The sequence below is a fragment of the Rhinopithecus bieti genome, unplaced genomic scaffold (assembly GCF_001698545.2).
Source record: "Rhinopithecus bieti isolate Rb0 unplaced genomic scaffold, ASM169854v2 scaffold_35950, whole genome shotgun sequence".
NCBI lineage: Eukaryota > Metazoa > Chordata > Mammalia > Primates > Cercopithecidae > Rhinopithecus > Rhinopithecus bieti.
This window is the reverse complement of record NW_016815506.1, coordinates 770509-795947: the sequence shown is the minus strand read 5'-3', so window position 1 is coordinate 795947 and position 25439 is coordinate 770509. Positions and strand designations below refer to the sequence as shown.

At 48.8% G+C, this 25439-nt stretch overlaps 3 protein-coding genes across 4 annotated transcripts in view; 2 read left to right on the top strand and 1 right to left on the bottom strand.

Moving 5' to 3' along the window:
* Window positions 1-661: 661 nt before the first annotated feature.
* APOF (apolipoprotein F) lies at window positions 662-2935 on the top strand. The gene is made up of 2 exons (XM_017853351.1): window positions 662-776; window positions 1317-2935. The coding sequence occupies exons 1-2, from the start codon at window positions 761-763 to the stop codon at window positions 2279-2281; spliced, it is 981 nt and encodes a 326-aa protein (XP_017708840.1). The 5' UTR covers window positions 662-760; the 3' UTR covers window positions 2282-2935.
* A 293-nt stretch (window positions 2936-3228) lies between these two features.
* On the top strand, window positions 3229-22473 carry STAT2 (signal transducer and activator of transcription 2). Its single transcript, XM_017853350.1, has 24 exons — window positions 3229-3446; window positions 7120-7257; window positions 7413-7566; window positions 7895-7990; window positions 8166-8255; window positions 8347-8422; window positions 8839-8924; window positions 9403-9551; window positions 12313-12471; window positions 12573-12665; window positions 12877-12936; window positions 13337-13357; window positions 13580-13673; window positions 14135-14182; window positions 14263-14346; window positions 14529-14627; window positions 14730-14865; window positions 14985-15037; window positions 15164-15258; window positions 17151-17287; window positions 17482-17664; window positions 17898-17955; window positions 19920-20230; window positions 20527-22473. The coding sequence occupies exons 2-24, from the start codon at window positions 7127-7129 to the stop codon at window positions 20667-20669; spliced, it is 2556 nt and encodes an 851-aa protein (XP_017708839.1). The 5' UTR covers window positions 3229-3446; window positions 7120-7126; the 3' UTR covers window positions 20670-22473.
* Window positions 22474-23636: 1163 nt separating this feature from the next.
* IL23A (interleukin 23 subunit alpha) overlaps window positions 23637-25439 on the bottom strand; it is a 10151-nt gene continuing 8348 nt past the window's right edge. The window contains exons 1-4 of one of the 2 annotated variants that reach the window (XM_017853278.1): window positions 24841-25399; window positions 24519-24617; window positions 24206-24352; window positions 23637-24100 (exon numbers count right to left, since the gene is read on the bottom strand). In XM_017853278.1, the coding sequence (XP_017708767.1) occupies window positions 23939-24100; window positions 24206-24352; window positions 24519-24617; window positions 24841-25002 (570 nt within the window). In that variant the 5' untranslated portion in view covers window positions 25003-25399 and the 3' untranslated portion in view covers window positions 23637-23938. Of the gene's footprint in view, window positions 24101-24205; window positions 24353-24518; window positions 24618-24840; window positions 25400-25439 lie in introns of those variants that run through there. The other variant, XR_001881695.1, reaches the window with a different exon arrangement.

Genomic DNA, 25439 nt, shown 5'->3' with positions numbered 1-25439 from the left:
TTTTCTTTTTTGGTATTTTTAGTAGAGACAGGCTTTCACCATATTGGCCAGACTGGTCTTGAACTCCTGACCTTGTGATCCGCCCACCTGGGCCTCCCAAAGTGCTGGGATTACAGGCGTGAGACATCACGCCCAGTCGCTAATTTAATTTTTAAAATGAAGAGAAGGCCGGGCGCGGTGGCTCAAGCCTGTAATCCCAGCACTTTGGGAGGCCGAGACAGGCAGATCGCGAGGTCAGGAGATCGAGACCATCCTGGCTAACACTGTGAAACCCCGTCTCTACTAAAAAATACAAAAAACTAGCCGGGCCAGGTGGTGGGCACCTGTGGTCCCAGCTGCTGGGGAGGCTGAGGCAGGAGAATGGCATAAACCCGGGAGGCGGAGCTTGCAGTGAGCTGAGATCCGGCCACTACACTCCAGCCTGGGCGACAGAGAGGGACTCCGTCTCAAAAAAAAAAAAATGAAGAGAAATGAAAATATCACAAACATCTCATCTTTCCTAATTCTGAATTTCCCTGGCTCCTATCATGAGCTTACTGTATGTGGCAGGGACATACAGGAAATGCCAAAGAACAGGACTGTAGGTATAGATGTTGAGTGTGTGACAAGGGCACAAGGTTTGAGCAGCCAGTATAAATGGGCAAATATTTGCAGAGATTACATCCTTCACTGATCATAGGGGAAAGCAAATATCTCCTTTCCTCACGGGACAGAGAACTAGGCAGAACAGGATCGGGGAGCAACCAAACCTCACTTCTCAATGACTGGACTGTGTGGTAATTTGGGGTGCCTATATATGGGTGGAAATAAAACAGAAGTCCCTGGTGACCTGTAAATGAGGGAAACCAAGTGGGAGCAATTGGGGTGCATTTCCTATTTCCTAGGACTTTACCTAAAAAGAACAGAAGCTTGGGGCCAGGTGCGGTGGCTCACACCTGGAAGCCTATCACTTTGGGAGGCAGAGGTGGGAGGATCACTTGAGCCCAAAGTTCAGAATCAGGCTGGGCAAGATGGCAAAACCACATCTTTACAAAAATTTTAAAAATTAGCTGGGCATGGTGTCATGCACCTGTAGTCCCAGCTGCTTGGGAGGCTGAGGCAGGAGGATCCCTTGAGCCCAGGGGTTCAAGGCAGCAGTGATTTGTGATCCCATCACTGCACTCTAGTCTGGGCAACAGAGCAAGACCCTGTCTCTAAAAAGAAAGTACAAAAGCTTGTAGGTAGGTGATGTATGAGGTGTCCCCCTAACTGAGCTGTGGGCCCACCATAGCCCTTAGGGAAATGGTTTGTATGTTTCGGATTTCTCCCCTTTCTAGGGTACTCTGCTCCAGACATGTGTGACCTCAGACTCATCATGATACCAGTTGAGCTGCTACTTTGCTACCTCCTGCTACACCCTGTGGATGCCACTTCATATGGAAAGCAGACAAATGTCTTGATGCACCTTCCCTTGTCCTTGGAATCCCAGACACCCTCCTCAGACCCCTTGCCCTGCCAATTTCTGCACCCAAAGTCACTGCCTGGTTTCAGCCACATGGCCCCTCTACCTAAGTTCTTGGTAAGCCTGGCTCTAAGGAATGCCCTGGAGGAAGCTGGTTGCCAGGCTGATGTTTGGGCTCTACAGCTACAGCTCTACCGCCAGGGTGGTGTGAATGCTACACAGGTCCTCATTCAGCATCTTCGAGGGCTCCAGACAGGCAGAAGCACAGAGAGAAACGTGTCAGTGGAAGCCCTGGCCTCTGCTCTGCAGCTGTTAGCCAGGGAGCAGCAAAGCACAGGAAGGGCCCGGCGCTCCCTCCCCACAGAGGACTGTGAGAATGAGAAGGAGCAAGGTGTGCACAATGTCATCCAGCTGCTGCCAGGAGTGGGAACCTTCTACAACCTGGGCACAGCTTTGTATTATGCTACTCAAAACTGCCTGGGCAAGGCCAGGGAACGAGGCCGAGATGGGGCCATAGATCTGGGATATGACCTTCTGATGACCATGGCCGGGATGTCAGGGGGACCTATGGGTCTAGCGATCAGTGCTGCACTTAAACCTGCATTAAGGTCTGGGGTTCAGCAGTTGATCCAGTATTACCAAGATCAGAAAGACGCAAACATCTCTCAGCCAGAGACCACCGAGGAGGGTTTGAGGGCCATCTCAGATGTGAGTGACTTGGAAGAAACAACTACCCTGGCTTCTTTCATATCAGAAGTAGTAAGTTCAGCTCCCTACTGGGGGTGGGCCATAATCAAGAGCTATGACTTAGATCCTGGGGCTGGGAGTCTTGGGATATAAAAGAAGGTGGTAACCACAGAACTAATAAATCTAATATGCTGACAAGCTGTATACACGTCTTCAAAATTTTAAACTCTGATTTATCCAGGAGGAAGGCTGTACAGTAAAACGTAGGAACGTAAATGTTTGGGGGTTGAAGTCAGAGGGTTTGGTTTTGAATCTAGGCTCCACTTGTTAGAGCCTCAGTGATCACTGACTGGTAACTTCTTTCTTGAACTAAGATCAGTTTTTAAATTTCTAAAGGAGAGAATGATTTTAACTTCAACGAGTTGCCCTGTAAATTTAAAATGATACAATTAATCTAAAGTGCTTATCACAGTACTCTCAATAAATAGCTATTAGCCAGGTGCGGTGGCTCATGCCTGTAATCCCAGCACTGTGGGAGGCCGAGGCAGGAGGATCACCTGAGGTCAGGGGTTCAAGACCAGCCTGGGCAACATGGCGAAACTCCGTCTCTACAATAAACACAAAAAATTATCCTGGCGGAGTTATGCACGCTTGTAGTCCCAGCTACCTGGGAGGCTGAGGCGGGAGAATCACCTGAGCCCGGCTGGTCGAGGCTGCAGTGAGCCGAGGTCGTGCCACTGCACTCCAGCTTGGGTGACAGAGCGAGACCACGTCTCAAAAAAAAAATATATATATATATTGTTTTCATTACCTCAGCCCTCCTCTTCCTATCCCAAGGCGTGGAAATTCCGGTCCCACCCCTTCCCATGGAGCCCTTGGCGTCTACAGGCTCCTCAAGCTAGTTTCGGTTTCGTGGCTCACGCGCGGGTTCTCGAAAATCAGCTGTTTCAGTCTTTGGCCAGTCCACTAATTGGACTCCTCCCCTCGTAGAAAGTGCCTATTTGAACTTCTCCACCAATCGCTGGAGCTGCAGGAGTGGTTTCGGCTCAGCTTGTCCCGCCCTGCGGGGGGGCGGAGTTGCGGCGACGCCAGTGAGCTCGCAGTCTGGGCAGGGCTTGACTGAGTGGCAGCCAGTGTCCGGGTGGCGACTGGGAATGGGGCCGCACCGGACTTCCGCTGCCAACTACAAGGGGGCGGGTCCGAGGGTGTAGGCCGAAGTTGTCGGCGGGGCCTGAGGCTCTAGTACCCGAGCTCCTTCTAGGGACGGGAAGTCGCGACCAGAGCCAGTGGAGGGCGCGGGGACTGCAATCCTAATCAGGTACGGGGTGTAAGAGGGTGTGCTGGGGTAGGGGTGGGGGGTGAGAGTGAGAGTTCCTCCCAGGGAAGGGCGACTGGCCCCAGGAGTTACGCCCTGGAGGGGGCAGCTTCTGTCCCCAGGTTGAAAGAGGAGCTGTCTGTCGCCTGCTCGGTCCTCGATCTTCTCCTGTCCAGCCTATCTCCCCAACCCTAATGCCCCTCCCCCAAAACTGCCCTGCAGTTTCCGAGACCCGGAATCTGGCATTGTTGGTTCGGTATCTGACGTTACTCTGCTCTGCATTATTTTTTATCTTCACCTAAAACGATGTTCAAAGATAGATGAATCTAAAACAAAGATAGATAAATCTATCGTCTTTGTTTGTTTTGTTAAAAGTATAAGCTACGGAAAGATGAAACGATTGCCTAAGGTCACACACAAAATTCAGTTCATTTCAGAAAAGCTTCTTGAGTGCAAAATATGTGCTTAAGTGTGAGAGATAATGAGAAAAAATTGTTTTAGCTCTTAACCTCAGTGTTTGCAATCCATTCGGGGAGACCAGGTTTTTTGTTTTGTTTTCATATTTGAATCTTTGCTGACTTGCTCCTTTAATATCAGACACTTAAATCCTCAAGAATTGGGACCTTATTATTATTATTATTATTATTATTTTAGAGATGGAATCTCAGTATGTTGCCCAGGCTTGGTTTCAAACTCCTGAGCTCAAGCCATCCTCCCGTCTTGTGGGCCTCACAAAGTGCTGGGATTATAGGCATGAGCCACCATGCCTGGCCACCTAATCATTTTTTTAACTTTTTTTTTTTGTATCATAAAAGCAATACAGACACATAGTTTTAAAAATCAAGCACTACTAAAAGGGTTAAAATGAAAATAGCCCCTGCCCAATCCCTCCCTTCCCTTGTTCCTGCTGGAGGTAGAAAGGCAGCTGATGTTTTTCATGTTAGTAGAAGACTCTACCACCCCAAGCATTTCTTTTTATTTTGTAATAAAATCATGTGACCTTTTTAGACCACTAATGTGCATGAATTCTGTTCTGTTAGGCTCAGGCTGCAACAAGCTTAAGTTTCAGTTTCCTAAATAGACACCAGATGGCAGCGAGCAGGGAACAGTGGGGAGAAAGATGCAAGGCACAACCTGCTTGGTGACAGGCAAAAACCAATTCATTGTTGTTGTTTTGATTCAGAGACTGCACTCTGTCTCCCAGGCTGGAGTGCAGTGATGTGATCTCCACTTACTGCAACCCCTGCCTCCTGGGTACAGGCCATTCTCCTGCCTCAGCCTTTTGAGTAGCTGGGATTACAGGTGCCCACCAACACGCCTGGCTAATTTTTTTGTATTTTTAGTAGAGATAGGGTTTCACATTGGCCAGGCTGGTCTTGAACTCCTGACCTCAAGTGATCCTCCCGCCTCTTCCAAAGTGCTGGAATTACAGGCATGAGCCACTGTGCCCTGCCAAAAAAAAAAAAAAAAAATTTAAGTGCAGTTTCAGGATCTCACAAAGTTGATAACTTATAATCATATTCAAGATTCACAGGTCATAAACGTTTCATATTCTTAGGGACTGAGCAACCCGTTGCATAGCATTTAGATGTCTTCTAGAATGGAGCTCCTCCTTCCTATATGGAGGGCAGTTTATAGGGTGTACTTACCTAACCTCCAAAAAGATTTAGCTCCTAAAAAAGCTTCAGGTGGCCAGGCACAGTGGCTCACACCTCTAATCCCCGCACTTTGGGAGGCCAAGGTGGGCAGATCACCTGAGGTCAGAAGTTCCAGACCAGCCTGGACGACATGGTGAAACCCCATCTCTACTAAAAATACAAAAATTAGCAGGGCATGGTGGTGGGCGACTGTAATCCCAGCTAGTCAGGAGGCTGAGCCAGGAGAATCCCTTCAACTCAGGAGGCAGAGTTTGCAGTGAGCCGAGATCATGTCACTGCACTCCAGCCTGGGTGACAGAGTAAGACTCTATCTCAAAAAAAAAAAAAAAAAGCTTCAGGGCCAGCAGGGATCATGCTGTAATAAATACTTAACATCAACACTGATCTTTAAATGCTTATATTTGTTTAGCATAAACAACAAACATATAAATGCAAAATAAATGAATTAAGGAGATAGATGAAATAAGAAGATAGTGGAAACAGTTTGTTAAAGCTGGATGGTGATCCTTGTACTAGTCACTCTGCTTTAGTGTGTGTTTGAAAATTACCATTAGGCTGGTTATGGTGGAACATGCCTGTAATCCCAGCATTTTGGAAGGCTGAGGCAGGCAGATCACTTGAGCTCAGGAGTTTGAGATCTGCCTGGGCAACATGGCTAAATTCCATCTCTACAAAAAATTAGCTGGCGTGATAGCACACCCCTGTAGTCCCAGCTCCTTGAGGGGCTGAGGCAGAGAATCGCTTGAACCTGAGAGATCAAAACTGCAGTGAGCCAAGATCATGCCACTGCACTCCAGCCTGGGTGACCAAGTGAGACCCTGTCTTTAAAAAGAAAAGAAAAGAAAAGAAAATTCCCATTAAAGCACAAAGGCCCACTTACTGAAGCTATTAAAATACAGGTTGGGGCCGGCTGGGCGCGGTGGCTCACGCCTCTAATCCCAGCACTTTGGAAGGCCAAGGTGGGCAGATCACGAGGTCTGGAGATCAAGACCATCCTGGCTAACACGGTGAAACCCTGTGTCTACTAAAAATACAACAAAAATTAGCCAGGCATGGTGGCGGGCGCATGTAGTCCCAGCTATTCGGGAGGCTGAGGCAGGAGAATGGCATGAACCCGGGAGGCGGAGCTTGCAGTGAGCCAAGATCACGCCACTGCACTCCAGCCTGGGCGACAGAGCGAGACTGCATCTCAAAAAATAAATAAATAAATATAGGTTGGGGCCACAGTGGCTCATGCCTGTAGTCCTAGCACTTTGAGAGTCCGAGGTGATTGGATCACCTGAGGTCAGGAGTTTGAGACCAGCCTGGCCAACATGACAAAACCCCATCTCTACTAAAAAAAATACAAAAATTGGCCGGGCGTGGTGGTGGGCGCCTGTAATCGCAGCTACTCAGGAAGCTGAGGCAGAAGAATCGCTTGAACCAGGGGGATGGAGGTTGCAGTGAGCCAAGATCATGCCACTTCATTCCGGCCTGGGCAACAGAGTAAGACTCCATCTAAAAAAAAAAAAATATATATATATATATACACACACACACACACACACACACACACACACACACACACACACACAGATTAGGCATTTCTAATCTGAAAAATTGGGCTCCACAGTGTTCCAGTGAGCATTTCCTTTGAGCATCATGTGGGTGCTCAAAAAGTTAGATTTTGGACCATTTCAGATTTCAGAGTTTTGGATTAGGGATGCTCAACTGGTAAGTAATGCAGATATTCCAAAATCTGGACAAACCTGAAATCCAAAATGCTTGAAATAGCAGATACTTAACCAGTAGCACTCCCTGGAAGAATATGCACCAAACTGATAGCAGTGGTTACTTCTGGAGAGGAGGGGAAAGAACCAAGATTAGGAGTAGGGTCAACATAGACTTTAATGTTTTCTATATTTTTATTACTTGTATAATTTAAACATTTTAAATTAGTAATAATGAACAATCATGAAACTATGGATGATTTAGTCCAGCAAAATATCCAGTTGGGAACCCTCATTCTTCTGATGCAGAGCCCAAATGGCGCAGTGGGAAATGCTGCAGAATCTTGACAGCCCCTTTCAGGACCAGCTGCACCAGCTTTATTCACGCAGTCTCCTGCCTGTGGACATTCGACAGTACTTGGCTGTCTGGATTGAAGACCAGAACTGGTGAGGCCTTCAGGAAGTTGGGGGAATGAGAAAGGTGGTGCCTTACTTCTGGGCCCCTACGATCCTGGAATCATTAATGGCAGAAGGGGGTTGGAAAGCCTCAGGACTACAGTAAGACTGCAGAGACACTAATCCTTCTTATTCCTGGTGCCCAGGCAGGAAGCTGTACTCGGGAATGATGATTCCAAGGCTACCATGCTATTCTTCCACTTCTTGGATCAGCTGAACTATGAGTGTGGCCGTTGCAGCCAGGACCCAGAGTCCTTGTTGCTGCAGCACAATTTGCGGAAATTCTGCCGGGACATTCAGGTACTTGGAAGGGTTGAGAGCAATGAGGTAGCACTAGGAGCTGAGTATAGAGGAGTAGGATTTGGAGAATGGAATAGTACCTGGAGGTGCAAAGGGAGACAGGGACAAATCTGGGGAAAGAAGGACAGAGTCTGGACTTGGGGAATCACTAGCAGAGAGGAGGGCTGCATATACATGACACTGTTGGGGGGATGCTATGGTGAAAAGAAAAAAGGCTAGGAACCCCAAAGGAGGAGGAAATACTGTGGACATTGGTGGGGAAGGTCTAGGATGATAGGTCATTGAGAGTGGTTGAATTGGATCAATACTTTCTGTTTTCCTATTCTAGGCCTTTTCCCAGGGCCCTACCCAATTGGCTGAGATGATCTTTAACCTCCTTCTGGAAGAAAAAAGAATTTTGATCCAGGCTCAGAGGGCTCAACCGGTGAGGACAATTCAGTGGTATTGTTAGAAACTCCTGAAATGGAGACGAACCATGGAAAGCACTCAGGGAGTTGTCTCAGAACAGCATCCCCCCTACATCCTGTGGTATGATTTCAGGCCTGAACTTAAGGCATGAAAGGCCAAAGTTAAAACATGCTCAGAGCCTCTTTTTTCAGGAGCAAGGAGAGCCAGCTCTCGTAACACCTGTGGAGAGCCAGCAACATGAGATTGAATCCCGAATCCTGGATTTAAGGGCTATGATGGAGGTTAGTAGATGTGGTAGGAGTTAGGGTGGGCAGCGTTCAGTCTAATACCTCCCTGAAAAGCAGCCTCATTGGAGTCCTCTCCCCTCTGCAGAAGCTGGTAAAATCCATCAGCCAACTGAAAGACCAGCAGGATGTCTTCTCCTTCCGATACAAGATCCGGGCCAAAGGTAGGAAGCACATTGAGGGGCTGGAGAAAGATAAGTGCCTGCTAAGAAGCCAGAGCTGGAAGTGAACAGGAGAAAGCTCCAATGAGCAGTAGTCACTGTCAGACACACCCCACTGACTGCAGTCCTGCTGCCATGCAAAGCTGGAAGTGCCAGGGTGTTTTGTGGAGGTTGAGCTGGAGGTGTAGCTGGGAGACAGTAAATGTTGAGGAAATGCATGGAAAACCAACAGTGTTTTATTTGAGGGGGTGTCTGGTCCAAGCATGACCATTCAGAATTTGCCTGAGGGTCCCATAGGTGCCTGTGCTTTGGTTTCCCTTTCTTCCTCCACAAAATTCCTCCTTCCTGAATCCAACTGAGACCCCAGTCAGGAAGGAGAGGAAAGAAGCCCTGGACTGACTCCTGTTCCCACCATCCAGGGAAGACACCTTCTCTGGACTCCCATCAGACCAAAGAGCAACAGATTCTGCAGGAAACTCTCAATGAACTGGACAAAAGGAGAAAGGTGGGAGGCAGAGGACAGAACGTGTGGGCAACAGGGACCTGGAAAAATGAGGGATGTGGGGACCCTGGTCCTCTAGCACTGGCTTCTTTGTTTCTTCATCCCCGGTTGGGTAGTGGAGGGTGAAAGAGAGAGATGCTCAGCCGGGCGCGGTGGCTCAAGCCTGTAATCCCAGCACTTTGGGAGGCCGAGACGGGCGGATCACGAGGTCAGGAGATCAAGACCATCCTGGCTAACACAGTGAAACCCCGTCTCTACTAAAAAATACAAAAGTAGCCGGGCGAGGTGGCGGGCGCCTGTAGTCCCAGCTACACGGGAGGCTGAGGCAGGAGAATGGCATGAACCCGGGAGGCGGAGCTTGCAGTGAGCTGAGATCCGGCCACTGCACTCCAGCCTGGGCGACAGAGCAAGACTCCGTCTCAAAAAAAAAAAAAAAAAAGAGAGAGAGAGATGCTTAATACTCACATTATCTCTTTCCTAGGAGGTACTGGATGCCTCCAAAGCACTGCTAGGCCGATTAACTACCCTAATCGAGCTACTACTGCCAAAGTTGGAAGAGTGGAAAGCCCAGCAGCAAAAAGCCTGCATTAGAGCTCCCATTGACCACGGGTTGGAACAGCTGGAGAAATGGTGAGAGGTACCACCCCAACCCTTGTCCTCGCCACGCACTGTGATTTGTAAGTTGCAGTGCCCTGCATATAGCAAGATATACTGTTCTCTATTAGTCTCTGCACCCCAGAATGAGCCCTGCTCCCTGCTGACTGCAGCTCTATTCTACTCCTCATCCTCACCACCCAGGGAGCCCAGAGCCCAGTCTCCTTTAGGGAAAGGAATGAATTAACCCACAATCTGATTTTTCCTTCCTTTTTAATCACCCAGAAATATATATATATATATGTATATATATATATATTTTACTGCAATGAATACAATGACAAGAAAGGAAGGAAAGAAGGAGGAAGAGAAAATTACCTGTTATCTAACTTATTAAACAAAAATGGAATCATATTGTTCATACTATTTTGAAACCTATGACTTTTTTTAAACTTAACAATATTTTTTATATATATGTGTGTGTGTATATATATATAGTTTTTTTTTTGAGATGGAGTCTCACTCTGTCGCCCAGGCTGGAGTGCAGTGGTGCGATCTCGGCTCACTACAAGCTCCGCCTCCTGAGTTCACGGCATTCTCCTGCCTCAGCCTCCCGAGTAGCTGATACTACAGGCGCTCGCCACCACGCCGGGCTAATTTTTTGTATTTTTAGTAGAGACAGAGTTTCACCGTGTTAGCCAGGATTGTCTCGATCTCCTGACCTCGTGATCCGCCCACCTCGGCCTCCCAAAGTGCTGGGATTACAGGCGTGAGCCACTGTGCCTGGCTTTAAAAATGTATTATAATTTAGACTTTTAAAAATATACCAGGCCAGTCATGGTGGCTCATGCCTGTTATCCTAGCGCTTTGGAAGGCTGAGGCAGGAGAATCACTTCAGGCTTGGGGTTTGAGATCAGCCCGGGAAACATAACAAGACCCCATCTCTACAAAAAAAAAGAATTTTTTTTTTTAATTAGGCATGTCCAGACGCAGTGGCTCACACATGTAATCCCAGCACTGGGGGAGGCCAAGGTGGGCAGATCCCTTGAGGTGAGGAGTTCAAGACCAGCCTGGCCAATGTGGTGAAACCCCATCTCTACTAAAAATACAAAAATTTGCTGGGTGTGGTGGCGCATGCCTATATTCTCAGCTACTCGGGAGGCTAAGGCAGGAAAATCGCTTGAACTCGGGAGGCAGAGGTTGCAGTGAGCCGCAATCGCACCACTGCACTCCAGCCTGGGTGACAGAGCGAGACTCCGTCTCAAAAAAAAAAAAAGAGATTAGGCATGGTGGCACACGCCTGTAGTCTCCAGCTACTCAGGAGGCTGAGGTGGGAAGACCGCTTGAGCCCAGGTGTTCGAGGCTGCAGTGAGCCATGATGATACCACTGCAGTCCAGCCTGGACAACAGAATGAGACCCTGTCTCTAAAAGTATATATGTACACATACCATAATACCCAGCTACTGAGGAGGCTGAGGCAGAAAGAGTGCTTGAGTCCAGGAGTTTGAGGTCAGCCTGACCAATATAGCAAGACCCTCACCTCTTTAAAAAAAAAAAAAGTAGATAAAAAAATACCACAATTGCTCAGGTAGATTGAAAAACAGGCATATAGTACTTATGGTACAGGACCAGCATGCATGCATGCATTTGTTGATTGATTGATTGACTGACTGAGACAGGGTCTGTCTCCATCTCCCAGGCCAGAGTGCTTGGCCTTAAGTGATCTGCCCACCTTTGCCTCCCAAAGTGCTGAGATTACAGGTGTGAGCCACCATGTCAGCTGGGGAGGCTTTTTAAAAGATAGTTCCAAGTGTTACAGCTCTTTTAGAATTTGTCTAGCAGGCTTTCGAGTTTTGCCAGAAACCACCTCTACCCCACCCCTACCCCACCAAAAAAAAAAAGATAGTTGCAAATGTTTCCCAGAATAGTTGTCCCGATCGAATCTGTTTTCTCATGTGTGGTGTATGGTTGTTTTGCTGTCACCACATTGCTGATTATTATCATTTTTAATTATAGAAACAGTAAAGTACAGTAGTTAAAAATGTGAGTTGGGGCTGGGTGCAGTGGCTCACGCCTGTAATCCCAGCACTTTGGGAGGCTGAGGCGGGTGGATCACCTGAGGTCAGGAGTTAGAGACCAGCCTGGCCAACGTGGCAAAACCTCGTCTCTACTAAAAAATATATATATATAAATTAGCTGGGCGTGGTGGTACACGCCTGTAATCCCAGCTACTCAGGAGGCCGAGGCAGGAGAATCTCTTGAATCCAGGAGGTGGAGGTTGCAGTGAGCCAAGATCACGCCATTGCACTCCAGCCTGGGTGACAAGAGTGAGACTCTGTCTCAAAAAAAAAAAAGTGTGAGTTGTACAATGGGACTGCCTGGGATCACATACAAGCTTCATCCCTTACTAGTTGTATGACCTTGAGCAAGTCACTTAACCTTTCTGTGCCTCAGTTTTATCATCTGTAATGTGGGGATAATAATAGTACCTGCCTCAGAGGTTGTTTTGAGGATTGAATGCGTTAATATGTGGAAAGGGCTTAATCTAAGTTGTACATAGCATATGAAAGCTGTTATGTTAAATCTGTTAGCAGTTTTGTATGTGAAAATAGCTTCGATTTTCATTTCTTAGATTATGAATCGTGTTGAATAATCCTTTATATGCTTCCTGGATTCTTCTCCCCCCACCCCCAAGTCAGTTTCTGACTCTTCACATATTTATGGAGAGGTCTTGGAACCTGGATGGGGGAATCCAGGAAACTCATGGATTCCTTCTTCCTGAATTTTATCACCCAGGTTCACAGCTGGAGCAAAGCTGTTGTTTCACCTGAGGCAGCTGCTGAAGGAGCTGAAGGGACTGAGTTGCCTGGTTAGCTATCAGGATGACCCTCTGACCAAAGGGGTGGACCTACGCAACGCCCAGGTCACAGAGTTGCTACAGCGTCTGCTCCACAGGTCTAGAGGCCAGGCAGGAACGCTGGGGGAAAGAAGGAACAAGGAAAGCCATTCTTACAGATACTGAGCTATATATTCTTTCCACACCTCTCTCTCCTCAGAGCCTTTGTGGTAGAAACCCAGCCCTGCATGCCCCAAACTCCCCATCGACCCCTCATCCTCAAGACTGGGAGCAAGTTCACCGTCCGAACAAGGTTGGCATTCCAGAACTCATTCCTGCTTGCTTTTTCCAACCCTGCCACTTTGTATTTTCTGGCTTTACAGCTCTTCCCACTCTTGGCTTTTTCTTCTCTCTTTCCTCTCAGTCTCCCTACCTCTTATAATCCCTCTTCTCTTTTTCAAACATCTGGCCTATCCAGAAGGTTGAGGTTGACCACTTTCCCCTATCCCCCTTCCTTCCCACAGGCTGCTGGTGAGACTCCAGGAAGGCAATGAGTCACTGACTGTGGAAGTCTCCATTGACAGGTAAATTGGAGCAGGTAAAGGGTGGCCAGGACACGGGCTGCTGGGGTGGAGGAGATGCTCATTCTTCACAACAGGGTCCTAGGGCGGGCTATCTTCTTCCTCCTTCCGTTCCTATCTCATAGAAATTATAATTCTTTTGTTGAACACTTACTTTGTGACATGCAGCATGTCAGGTACTCATTTAATTGTCACACCAACCCCATGAATTAACTATTACCGGTGCACCGTACAAACAAAGATACAGGCTTAGAGAGACTGATTACATCTCTTCTCAAGGCCACATAGCTAATGAGCTCAAGTCAGGTTTGAACCCAGGTCTATCTGATCCCAAAGACCAAACTCCTAACTTCCATACTCTTTTGCCCAGTGATTTTTTATTTATTTATTTATTTATTTTCAGGAATCCTCCTCAATTACAAGGGTAGGTGCTTGACAAGGACACTGCAAACATCTGTACACTGCATGACCTGCAGAACCACATTCGGCATCCCTGGTGGCACAAACAAGGAGGAGGGGGATTTGGGATACGGACAAAGGGAGATGGCGAGATCTGAAATGAAGTGGAACTTCTGTTTTTTTTTCTGCTGAGTTTTTAGAGTAATTCCGTTCCTTGTCTCCATGTATCTTCTTCCTCCTGGAACAGCTTCCGGAAGTTCAACATTCTGACTTCAAACCAGAAAACTTTGACCCCCGAGAAGGGGCAGAGTCAGGGTTTGATTTGGGACTTTGGTTACCTGGTAAGAATAGTTTGTGACCTATGCTTTTATTACTATTTTTATTTTTTTTGAGACGGAGTCTCATTCTGTCCCCCAAGCTGGAGCGCAGTGGTGCGATCTTGGCTCACTGCAACCTCCGCCTTCCGGGTTCAAGCAATTCTCCTGTCTCAGCCTCCTGAGTAGCCGAGACTACAGGCACACACCACTATGCCTGGCTAATTTTTGTATTTTTAGTAGAGACAGGGTTTCACCATATTGGTCAGGCTGGTCTCGAACTCCTGACCTCAGGTGATCCACCTGCCTCAGCGTCCCCAAGTGCTGGGATCACAGGCATGAACCACCACACCTGGCCTGCTTTTAGTCCAAAGGAACAGGGGTTGGGGGAAGTTCCCAGGGCTTGAGGGGTCTTGAAGCCAAACAGGGGTCCCAGGGACCCTAGGGTGCCCACTCTGGCATTTTCTCTCCTTCCCCTCAATTCACAGACTCTGGTGGAACAACGTTCAGGTGGTTCAGGAAAGGGCAGCAATAAGGTGAGGCCTGTACAGAGGACTCGGGGGCAGGGGGAACTTGCCAAAGGGCCTTCTGATGACTATGTCTTTGGCTGTCCCAGGGGCCACTAGGTGTGACAGAGGAACTGCACATCATCAGCTTCACGGTCAAATATACCTACCAGGGTCTGAAGCAGGAGCTGAAAGTGAGTGAAAATGGAGGGCAAGGAGAGAGAAAGCAGCTTTGAAAGAAGGCATAAGGAGGGGATAAAGAAGAAAGGCTTCTTTGGAAGAAGCCTCTTGGGGTGGATTAGCACTCCTTTCCTCTAACAAATACCCGCAGCTAGAAACATCACATCCCTCTGTGTGACTCCTGTCTTCTCCCCAGACGGACACCCTCCCTGTGGTGATTATTTCCAACATGAACCAGCTCTCAATTGCCTGGGCTTCAGTTCTCTGGTTCAATTTGCTCAGCCCAAACCTTCAGGTAGGGAGTGGGGCCAACAGGTCAAGTGGGGAGAGGAGGGGTGTGGAAGCTTGGTGTGATAGGCTTCTTCTGAGCCAGCCTGCACTCCTCCCACGCCTGCAGAACCAGCAGTTCTTCTCCAACCCCCCCAAAGCCCCCTGGAGCTTGCTGGGCCCTGCTCTCAGTTGGCAGTTCTCCTCCTATGTTGGCCGAGGCCTCAACTCAGACCAGCTGAGCATGCTGAGAAACAAGCTGTTCGGTACAGATTTCCTTTTCTCTCAACCTTTCCCCAGCCTTAGTCTGTCCTGTCCCTCTGTCCTATCTATCCCAGGACCCCTGGCTTCCCTCATCATCTGTCTGTGGCTATCTGTCCCACAGGGCAGAACTGTAGAACTGAGGATCCATTATTGTCCTGGGCTGACTTCACTAAGGTAACTCCCTGAATTCCTGTGGAGCTAGATCTAGCCCACATTCCAAATACTGGCCTTCCCATGTCCCTCCTTCCCTACACCAGGGGCAACTCCTCAGCTCTTGCTACCTTTCCATTCCTCCTCCAGCGAGAGAGTCCTCCTGGCAAGCTACCATTCTGGACATGGCTGGACAAAATTCTGGAGTTGGTACATGACCACCTGAAGGATCTCTGGAATGATGGGTAAGGCCTTGGTCCGCCTTGTCTCCTGGGCTTGTGCTTTCTGTGCTTGAGAGTGGAGTCTGTGCACCCTCACGTGGCAAGCAGGGAAAGAGAGCAAAGACAGGCATGAGGCCGTGTCTCTTCACATTTGTTAACAATGATAGCCATAGACAGTGTTTGTGAAGCATATCCTGCATTCCAGAGCCTGATGCGTGCTCTTCATTAATTCTCTCATCTCATCCTTACAACCATGCTGAGTGGTGGGTTTTGCCATCTTCATTTCAAGTGAGGAAACTAAGTTTCAGAGAAGTTAAAGAACTTACCCAAGGGACAGAGTTGATATTCAAACTCAGGCCTATGTGACCCCAAGCTCATGCTCTTTTCACCGCACTGCCTACCAATTTGTGTAGCATTTGGCTTTTAAAAGTGCTATTTATGCCGGGCGCAGTGGCTCACGCCTGTAATCCCAGCACTTTGGGAGGCCGAGGCGGGCGGATCATGAGGTCAGGAGATCAAGACCATCCTGGTGAACACAGTGAACCCCTGTCTCTACTAAAAATACAAAAAATTAGCCAGGCTGATGGCGGGTGCCTGTAGTCCCAGCTACTCGGGAGGCTGAGGCAGGAGAATGGCGTGAACCCGGGAGGCGAAGCTTGCAGTGAGCCGAGATCGCGCCACTGCACTCCAGCCTGGGCGACAGAGTGAGACTCCGTCTCAAAAAAAAAGAAAAAAACAGTGCTATTCATGACCAGGCGCGATGGCTCACGCCTGTAATCCCAGCACTTTGGGAGGCTGAGGTGGGCGGATCACCTGAGGTCAGGAGTTTGAGACCAGCCTGGCCAACATGGTGAAACCCCATCTCTACAAAAATACAAAAATTAGCCAGGCATGGTGGCGCGTGCCTATAATCCCAGCTACTCAGGAGGCTGAGGCAGGAGAATCGCTTGAACCCAGGAGAGAAGGTTGCAGTGAGCCAAGATCGTGCCATTGCATTCCAGCCTGGGTGACAGAGCGAGACTCCATCTCAAAACAAAACAAAACAAAAAAAGTGCTATTCATGGCCGGGCGCAGTGGCTCACACCTGTAATCCCAGCACTTTGGGAGGCTAAGGGAGGCAGATCACCTGAGGTCAGGAGTTCAGAACCAGCCGGGCCAACATGGTGAAACCCCATCTCTACTAAAAATAAAAAAAATTAGCCAGGAATGTTGGCAGGCCTGTAATCCCAGCTACTCAAGAGGCTGAGGCAGGAGAATCGCTTGGACCCGGGAGGTGGAGGTTGCAGTGAGCCGAGATCACGCCATTGCACTGTAGCCTGGACAACAAGAGCAAAACTCGGCCTCAAAAAAAAAAAGAAAAAAAATGCTATTCATGGCTGGGCACAGTGGCTCATGCCTGTAATCTTAGCATTTTGGGAGGTTGAGGCAGATGGATCACTTGAGCCCAGGAGTTCAAAACCACCCTGGGCCACATGGTGAAACCCCGTCTCTACAAAAAATACAGAAGTTAGCCAGGCATGGTGGTGTGCACCTGTGGTCCCAACTACTCTGGAGGCTGAGAGGTGGGAAGATTGCTTGAGCCCAGTAGGTCGAGGCATCGAGGCAGCAGTTAGCTGTGATCATGCCACTGTTCTCCAGCCTGGTGACAGAATGACACCCTCTTTCCCAAAAACAAAAAGAGTGCTGTTCATCTGTGTGATCTCACTGAATCTTCGTACCTCTTCAAACCCTCGGAAGGTGGCTGTTGTCAGCAAAGTGAAGTGACTTGTAAAAGATAAAAAAGCTAAGTGGCAGAGCTTGGTCCAAAACCTGGGTTCCAAACCTAGGCTGTTTCTCCATACAAGGGGAGCAGGGAGGCAGGGGCCTGGTGGGGCAGGGGGTTGGGGGACGGCTCACAACTGCTCTCTGTGCTCCAGACGCATCATGGGCTTTGTGAGTCGGAGCCAGGAGCGCCGGCTGCTGAAGAAAACCATCTCTGGCACCTTTCTACTGCGCTTCAGTGAATCGTCAGAAGGGGGCATTACCTGCTCCTGGGTGGAGCACCAGGATGATGGTCAGCTGCTGTGCCCTGCCATTCCCACAGCCTCTCCTTTCTGCCTGGCTCCCCTCTTGCCCCTCTGCCTGCTTTTAGCTTCCCTGGCTCTGTCCTGCATCCCTCAACTGGTTTGGGACTGGGGAGCCAGAGCAGGGAGTTCCAAGGCCCGGCCTCTTCCCTCAAGCCTGCCTGTTACTGCATTCACTCTCCAGACAAGGTGCTCATCTACTCTGTGCAACCGTACACGAAGGAGGTGCTGCAGTCACTCCCGCTGACTGAAATCATCCGCCATTACCAGTTGCTCACCGAGGAGAATATACCTGAGAACCCATTGCGCTTCCTCTATCCCCGAATCCCCCGGGATGAAGCTTTTGGATGCTACTACCAGGAGAAAGGTGGGAATCATTGACATACTTCATTGCTAGATTGCAGAGATCTTCAGACATCCATAGATCCCACTCCTTCCTTTCAAGCATGGGAAAACTGATATCTAGAGGAGTTAAGGGATTTGTCCATGGGATACTGCTGGTTCCTATGGGGATGAGACTGCCAGGACCGTCTGAGGGGAACCTCAGGCTATGTGTCTGGCCCACTGATCTTCTCTGCTTCTTGTATATGTTCCTCACAGTTAATCTCCAGGAACGGAGGAAATACCTGAAACACAGGCTCATTGTGGTCTCTAATAGGTGAGATATAAACTCTCTGCCCATCCTCCCTAATCCTTTTTGGCTGTGCTTCAGTGAATTGTCAAAAGGGGGCATTACCTGCTCCTGGGTGGAGCACCAGGACGATGGTCAGCTGCTCTGCCCTGCCATTCCCACAGCCTCTCCTTTCTGCCTTCTCCTAACATGCCCCTATTCCAGTCTCCCCAGCCTTCTCTCCCTCCTAGCCCACTCTTGTTTCCGGTTCTAGTCTCTCCTATCTCATATTTTTCTGCTGCCATCCTTAGGTTGTCTCCACAGGGGTTTCTGGATAATAATGATCATAATGACTGGTGTTAATGGGCACCTACTTGATGCCAAGCATGGAGCTTTTTTCCAGACAGGGTTTTTTTCAGACAGGGTTTCGCTCTGTCGCCCAGGCTGGAGTGCAGTGGTGTGATCATGGCTCACTGCAGCCTCGACCTCCTGAGCTCAAGCAATACAGGCATGCATCACCAAACTCAGCTAATTTTTTGTGTGTTTTTTGTAGAGATGAGGTCTTACCATGTTGCCCAGGCTGGTCTTGAACTCCTGGACTCAAGTGATCCACCCACCTTGGCCTCCCAAAGTGCTGGGATTATAGGCATGAGCCACCACGCCCCGCCTAAATATATATTTTTTGAGACAGGGTCTCTGTCACCCAGGCTGGAGTGCAGTGGTGCAATCACAACTCACTGCAGCCTTGACCGAGGGGTTGAAGTGATGCTCCTGCCTCAGCCTCCCAAGTAGCTGAGACTACAAGCACACACCACCACACTCAGCTAATTTTTAAAATTTTTTGTAGGGATGGGGTATCACTATGTTGCCCAGGCTGGTCTTGAACTCCTGGCCTCAAGCAGTGTCCTGCCTTGGCCTCCCAAAGTGCTGGGATTATAGGAATGAGCCATGGCACTTGGCTGGGGATAGTTTTTTTTTTTTTTTGAGACAGAGTCTCGCTCTCATTGCCCGGGCTGGAGTGCGATGGCGCAATCTCAGCTCATTGCAACCTCCGCCTCCCAGGCTCAAGCAATTCTCCTGCCTCAGCCTCCTGAGTAGCTGGGATTACAGGCGAGCGCCACCCATGCCTGGTTAATTTTTATTTTTTTTGAGACAGAGTCTCGCCCTGTTGCCCAGGTTGGAGTGCAGTGGCACAATGTCAGCTCACTGCAACTTCCGCCTCCCAGGTTCAAGTGATTCTCCTGCCTCAGCCTCCCAAGTAGCTGGAACTACAGGCACACACCACCACCACGCCTGGCTGATTTTTGTATTTTTAGTAGAGACAGGGTTTCACCATATTGGCCGGGCTGCTCTCAAACTTGGCCTCCCAAAGTGCTGGGATTACAGGCGTGAGCCACTGTACCCGGCCTAACTTTTGTATTTTTAGTAGAGACGGGGTTTCACCAAATTGGCCAGGCTGGTCTTGAGCTTCTGGCCTCAAGTGATCTGCTCGCCTCAGCCTCCCAAAGTGCTTAGATTACAGGTGTGAGCCACCGTGCCTGGCCTGAAAGTTTATTTTGTGCCAGGCACTAGGCTAAATAGTGTATGTTTATTTTCTCATTTTATTGAATCTACAAAATAGTCCTTTGAAGTAAACACTGTTACTGTTTTCAGCTAAGGAACTGGATTTAGAATAGTCAAGTTTTGTACCTAAGGTACATGGCTAATAAATGATACAGGTCTGTTAGATTCCATAGCCCTGCTTTCAACCACCCTACTGCCTCTCAAGAATTATTAGGTATTGTTCTCATTTATAGATGATAAATCTGAGGCTCAGAAAAGTTAGGACACTTGCCTCAGTTCCCCCAGCTAGTAAATGCCAGGATTCAAACTCCGGGAGGCCTGATTCCGAACCCCATGATCTTTAGCCCTCTGCTCTTCTGCCTTCTTAGACTAGCTTCTTCTTCTTCTACCATTCCTTCTTTCATTTAAACCACTGAGCCCTGCCCCTTTGTCTGTCTTTGGGTATCCAGACAGGTGGATGAACTGCAACAACCGCTGGAGCTTAAGCCAGAGCCAGAGCTGGAGTCGTTAGAGCAAGAACTAGGGCTGGCGCCAGAGCCAGAGCTCAGCCTCGACTTAGAGCAACTGCTGAAGGCAGGGCTGGATCTGGGGCCAGAGCTAGAGTCTGTGCTGGAGTCCACTCTGGAGCCTGTAATGGAGCCCACACTATGCATGGTATCACAAACAGTGCCAGAGCCAGACCGAGGACCTGTGTCACAGCCAGTGCCAGAGCCAGATTTGCCCTGTGATCTGAGACATTTGAACACTGAGCCAATGGAAAGTAAGTGATGAAATAGAGGTATGGAAGACGGCACACATTCCCTTTCCTACCCCTTCTCCCTGTCCCATTACAGAAGAAACTGAGCTCCAAGCTCCTCATTGGAGAGAGGTCCATTCTGTGATTCCTTTTTTTTTTTGGAATTACATATGCCTTCCCCCACCTCCCTGCTCTTTGATCCCACAAGTTCCCCCTCAGGCTCTTCCCAGGCCTTTCCTGCCATCCTCCCTCCCTTTCTTTGCTGGGTTGGGAACTCCTAACTAAGATCAGGGCCTCACTTTTCTCTCTGGATTACCTAGTCTTCAGAAACTGTGTAAAGATTGAAGAAATCATGCCGAATGGTGACCCACTGTTGGCTGGCCAGAACACCGTGGATGAGGCTTACGTCTCCCGCCCCAGCCACTTCTACACTGATGGACCCTTGATGCCTTCTGACTTCTAGGAACCACATTTCCTTTGTTCTTTTCATATCTCTTGCCCTTCCTACTCCTCATAGCATGATGTTGTTCTCCAAGGATGGGAATCAGGCATGTGTCCCTTCCAAGCTGTGTTAACTGTTCAGACTCAGGCCTCTGTGACTCCATTGGAGTGAGAGGTGAAAGCATAACTAACATGGGCACAGAAGGGACAACAATGAATCAGAACAGATGCTAAGCCATAGGTCTAAATAGGATCCTGAAGGCTGCCTGCTGTGCTGGGAGGTATAGGGGTCCTGGAGGCAGGCCAGGGCAGTTGACAGGTACTTGGAGGGCTCAGGGCAGTAGCTTCTTTTCAGTATGGAAGGATTTCAACATTTTAACAGCTGGTTAGGCTAAACTGGTGCACACTGGCATTGGCCCTTGGTGGGGAGCACAGACACAGGATAGGACTCCATTTCTTTCTTCCATTCCTACATGTCTAGGATAACTTCCTTTCTTCTTTCCTTCACTCCTGACTCAATCCCTGAATTTCTTCTTTTCCTGCAGGGGTTGAGAGCTTTCTGCCTTAGCCTACCATGTGAAACTCCACCCTGAAGAAGGGGATGGATAGGAAGTAGACCTCTTTTTCTTACCAGTCTCCTCCCCTACTCTGCCCCTAAGCTGGCTGCACCCATTCCTCTCCCATAAAATGATCCTGCCCATCTAATGTGCCTGTGAAGCTTTGCACACTAGCTTATGCCACCTAGTCTCTACTTTCTCAATGCTTAGGAGACAGATCACTCCTGGAGGCTGGGGATAGTAGGATTGCTGGGAATTTAGGAATTGCTTTTTGTTTTTGAAACAGGGTCTCACTCTGTTGCCTAGGCTAGAGTGCAGTGGTGCAATCACAGCTCACTGCAGCCTCAACCTCCTGGGTTCAAGCAATCCTCCTACCTCAGCCTCCTGGGTAGCTGGGACCATGGCATGCACCACCATGCCCTATTTTTTTTTTTCTTTTTTTAGAGACAGGGTCTTGCTATGTTGCCCAGGCTGGTCTTAAACTCCTGGGCTCAAGTGATCCTCACGCCTTGGCCTCCCAAAGTGCTGGGATTATAGACATGAGCCACTGCACTCGGCCAGGAATTTTTTTTTTTGAGATGGAGTTTCTCTCGTCCAGGCTGGAGTACAATGGCTTGATCTCGGCTTACTGCAACCTCCAACTCCCGGGTTCAAGTGACTCTCCTGCCTCAGCCTCCCAATTAGCTGGGATTACAGATCTGTACCACCGTGCCCAGCTAATTTTGTATTTTTAGTAGAGACGGGGTTTCTCCATGTTGGTCAGGCTGGTCTCGAACTCCCGACCTCAGGTGATCTGTCCACCTTGGCCTCCCAAAGTGCTGGGATTACAGGTGTGAGCCACCGTGCCTGGCAGGAATTTCTTTTTATAGTATTGGATAAAGTTTGGTGTTTTTACAGAGGAGAAGCAATGGGTCTTAGCTCTTTCTCTATTATGTTATAATCCCCCCTTTTTTGTGCAATATGTTGTTTACCTGAAAGGAAGGTTTCTATTCCTTGGTTGTGGACCTGGACAAAGACCTAGTCTGTGGAACTTAAAACCCTGAAGGTCTGTCATAGGACTCTGGACAATCTCACATCTTAGCTATTCCCAGGGAACCCCAGGGGGCAACTGACATTGCTCTAAGATGTCCTCCTGATGTAGCTTGAGATATAAATGAAAGGCCCTGCACAGGTGGCTGTTTCTTGTCTGTTATGTCAGAGGAACAGTTCTGTTCAGAAGGGGGCTATTCTGAGCAGAAATGGCTAATAAACTTTGTGCTGATCTGGAAATGTCTAATCTCTGAACCTCTTTTATTTCTCTGCTCACAAAGGGATACCAACAAGCTGCACAGGAATACAGTCAGAAAATTGTGACCTCCCTTCCATCCACCCCTCTATGTTCCTCTTTTCATATTTCTTCTTCTTCCCTTTATGTTAGGAGTAGCCCCTCCTGTCCCTTAGACTCTTCTAGGGGTGCTGGGAGGTATATATGCATTGTGGGGGGAGGGATGAGTAGTTATATAACTGTTTCATTGTCACTCAGCTGATTGTTGGCAGAGCCAAGACACGAACCTGTCTGGATTTATCTGACTTCAAAGCCCACACTTTTTGATGCTGTGACTATGGAAAAAAAGGAAAGGAAATAATCACTAGCCACTTCCCCTTGTCTTTTATTTTTTTCAAAGAATTTCAGCTACCCTTGAGTTACCAAACTTCCAAAGGGACTCCAAGGCTGGGCGTGGTGGCTTATGCCTGTAATCCCAGCACTTTGGGAGGCCGAGGCAGGTGGATCACCTGAGGCCAGGAGTTCAAGACCAGCCTGACCAACATGATAAAACCCTGTCTCTACTAAAAATACAAAAATTAGCCAGGCGTGGTGGTATGTGCCTGTAGTCCCAGCTACTCGGAAGGCTGAGGCAAGAGAATCACTTGAACCTGGGAGGCGGAGGTTGCAGTGAGCCGAGATCACACCACTGCACTCCAGCCTGGGCGACAGAATGAGACTCCATCTCAAAAAAAAGAAACAAAGGGACTCCAAATGTCCTTTGAGGGGAGAGTCCCATTGTTCCGGGATATTTACCTTCATTTCCCTGGAATGCCCTTCCTGCTCAAAACTGAACTCTGACTTTTGATCCTGCAGTGATCAGGACTCCTGTCTTTGGCCAGATACACCCTTGGCCAAGAAAGCAGGGAAGGAGACACTGGATCAGGGAGCAAGTGACCCTTAGGTATAACCCCACTTCCTAATCTGGTAATCCCATTCTGCTTGCTCAGCCATATAGGAATTAATACTAAAGAGATCCCAGTTATTCTGTACACCAGGGAGTCATGAGAAAATATCACTCTCCACCATAGCCCTTCAGAATAGAAGAAAGGGATGCATATTGTAGTCCCTTGGCCTTATTTTTCCATCGATTTATCTTTCCCAATTGAGCCTAGAAATTAGACTCATATAGCCATAAAAATAAGTGTTTATTGAAAAGGTACATAATTAAATATAAATATAATAAATAATCCTCCCCAAACTGCCCCCAGGAAGATAAATAATCCCCAAATTTCCCTTCCCATCTAATAAATACTCAACCTTATAAGTCAGCATCACAAGTCAGTCAGTATTGGTAATTTTCAACATATGCAGGTCCCATTAAAATTAATGGACTAATTAACCTCTTGGCTCACAGGTGCCTGGGGTGGTAGATTTATCTTGGCCTTGCTGGGCCATAGAGATCTGAGTGCCATCCTTGAGCTGCTGGCTTTAGGGGCTCAGGGTTGCTGCTCCATGGGCAAAGACCCGGGCAGCTACAGCCACAAAGGCCTGGAGGCTGCGAAGGATTTTGAAGCGGAGAAGGAGGCGCTGCCATGGCTGGCTGGGACTGGGACTTGGAATCTGCTGAGTCTCCCAGTGGTGACCCTCAGGCTGAAAGGACATAGGACACAGTCAGAGAAGACTCTGGACCCTTAACCCCCAACCCTCTGTCTCTGACACCTGCAAACCCCCATCCTCCAGGCCCCTACTTAATACCTGCAGGAGTTGGCTGAGGCCCAGCAGGGAGGCATGAAGCTGGCCCACAGGGCTATCAGGGAGCAGAGAAGGCTCCCCTGTGAAAATATCCGATCCTAGTAGCTTCTCGTAAAAAATCAGACCCTGGCGAATCCTTTGCAAGCAGAACTAGGGAGAGAAGAAAGCAATGAAAGAGGACATCCTCTTCCTACTCCATTCACTGAAGACTCACCCAGTTTCTTACTATTTTCAGACACAACTTCTGGTTTACCATGGTACCTAGCCATGTTCTCAGTCCCCTCGCCTTCATTGCCCAGCCACATCCCAGTGGTACCTGACTGTTGTCCCTGAGTCCTTGGGGGTCACAGCCATCTCCACACTGGATATGGGGAACATCATTTGTAGTCTCTTCATCTCCCTCTTCTCTTAGATCCTGGAATGGAGGAAGGGGTGGAAAGAATGAAGAAGTAAGATAAGTACTTTTGAAGCCAACCTGACCCTCAGGCCCATGACTCTCCCAGGAACCCTACTCTCTTGCCCTCTCTTACTCCCTGATGGCCTTCAACCCTCCAGTTTCCACTCAAGGCCACAGTCTTCTACCACAGCCTTGGAGAGCTTGGAGAGACTCCTGTTAGGCTCCAGGGGCTGCCACTCACCATGTGTCCCACTAGTGGATGTGCACTCCAGGCCAGTGTGCACAGCTTCTGTGAAAGCTGCTGGCACTGAGCCCAGGCAGGGCTGCTGCCCCCAGGCACAGCCCTGCCCTGAGCTGTCCAGGACAGCAGCAACAGCAGCATTACAGCTCTGCTCCCCAGCATCTTTTTTGCCTTCTCAAATCTGGCTGGCTCTGTGCCTTGCACCAGTCCTTGTGGAATCTCTGCCCACTTCCACTTGCTTTGAGCCTGATTCTGTTCAGTGCGTCTCTGATTTGGTTCCCTCAGTTGTTCACCGACTTTGTAAGCCGCTTCCTGTTGTTTTTCTCCCTTTGTCTCTGAGTCTTTTAAGGTCCCTGCATTGTAAGGCCCGCCCTTTATACCAGCAGGTGACTCACAGCAGGTGGGATTCCCCTCCCTGCATCATCCCCCTCTGTGGGGAGCCCAGGTATGCAGCCTCAGTTCCAGGGGAAATGAGTCGTGTGGTTGCTGTGGCTAGAGGCCTGGGATGGGACACATGTGTAATGCTCTCCAGGAATTGAAATGGCTGTAGAAGGGGCAGGGACAGGGGGCCGGGGGGGGGGAGTGCACAGCGGGGATGG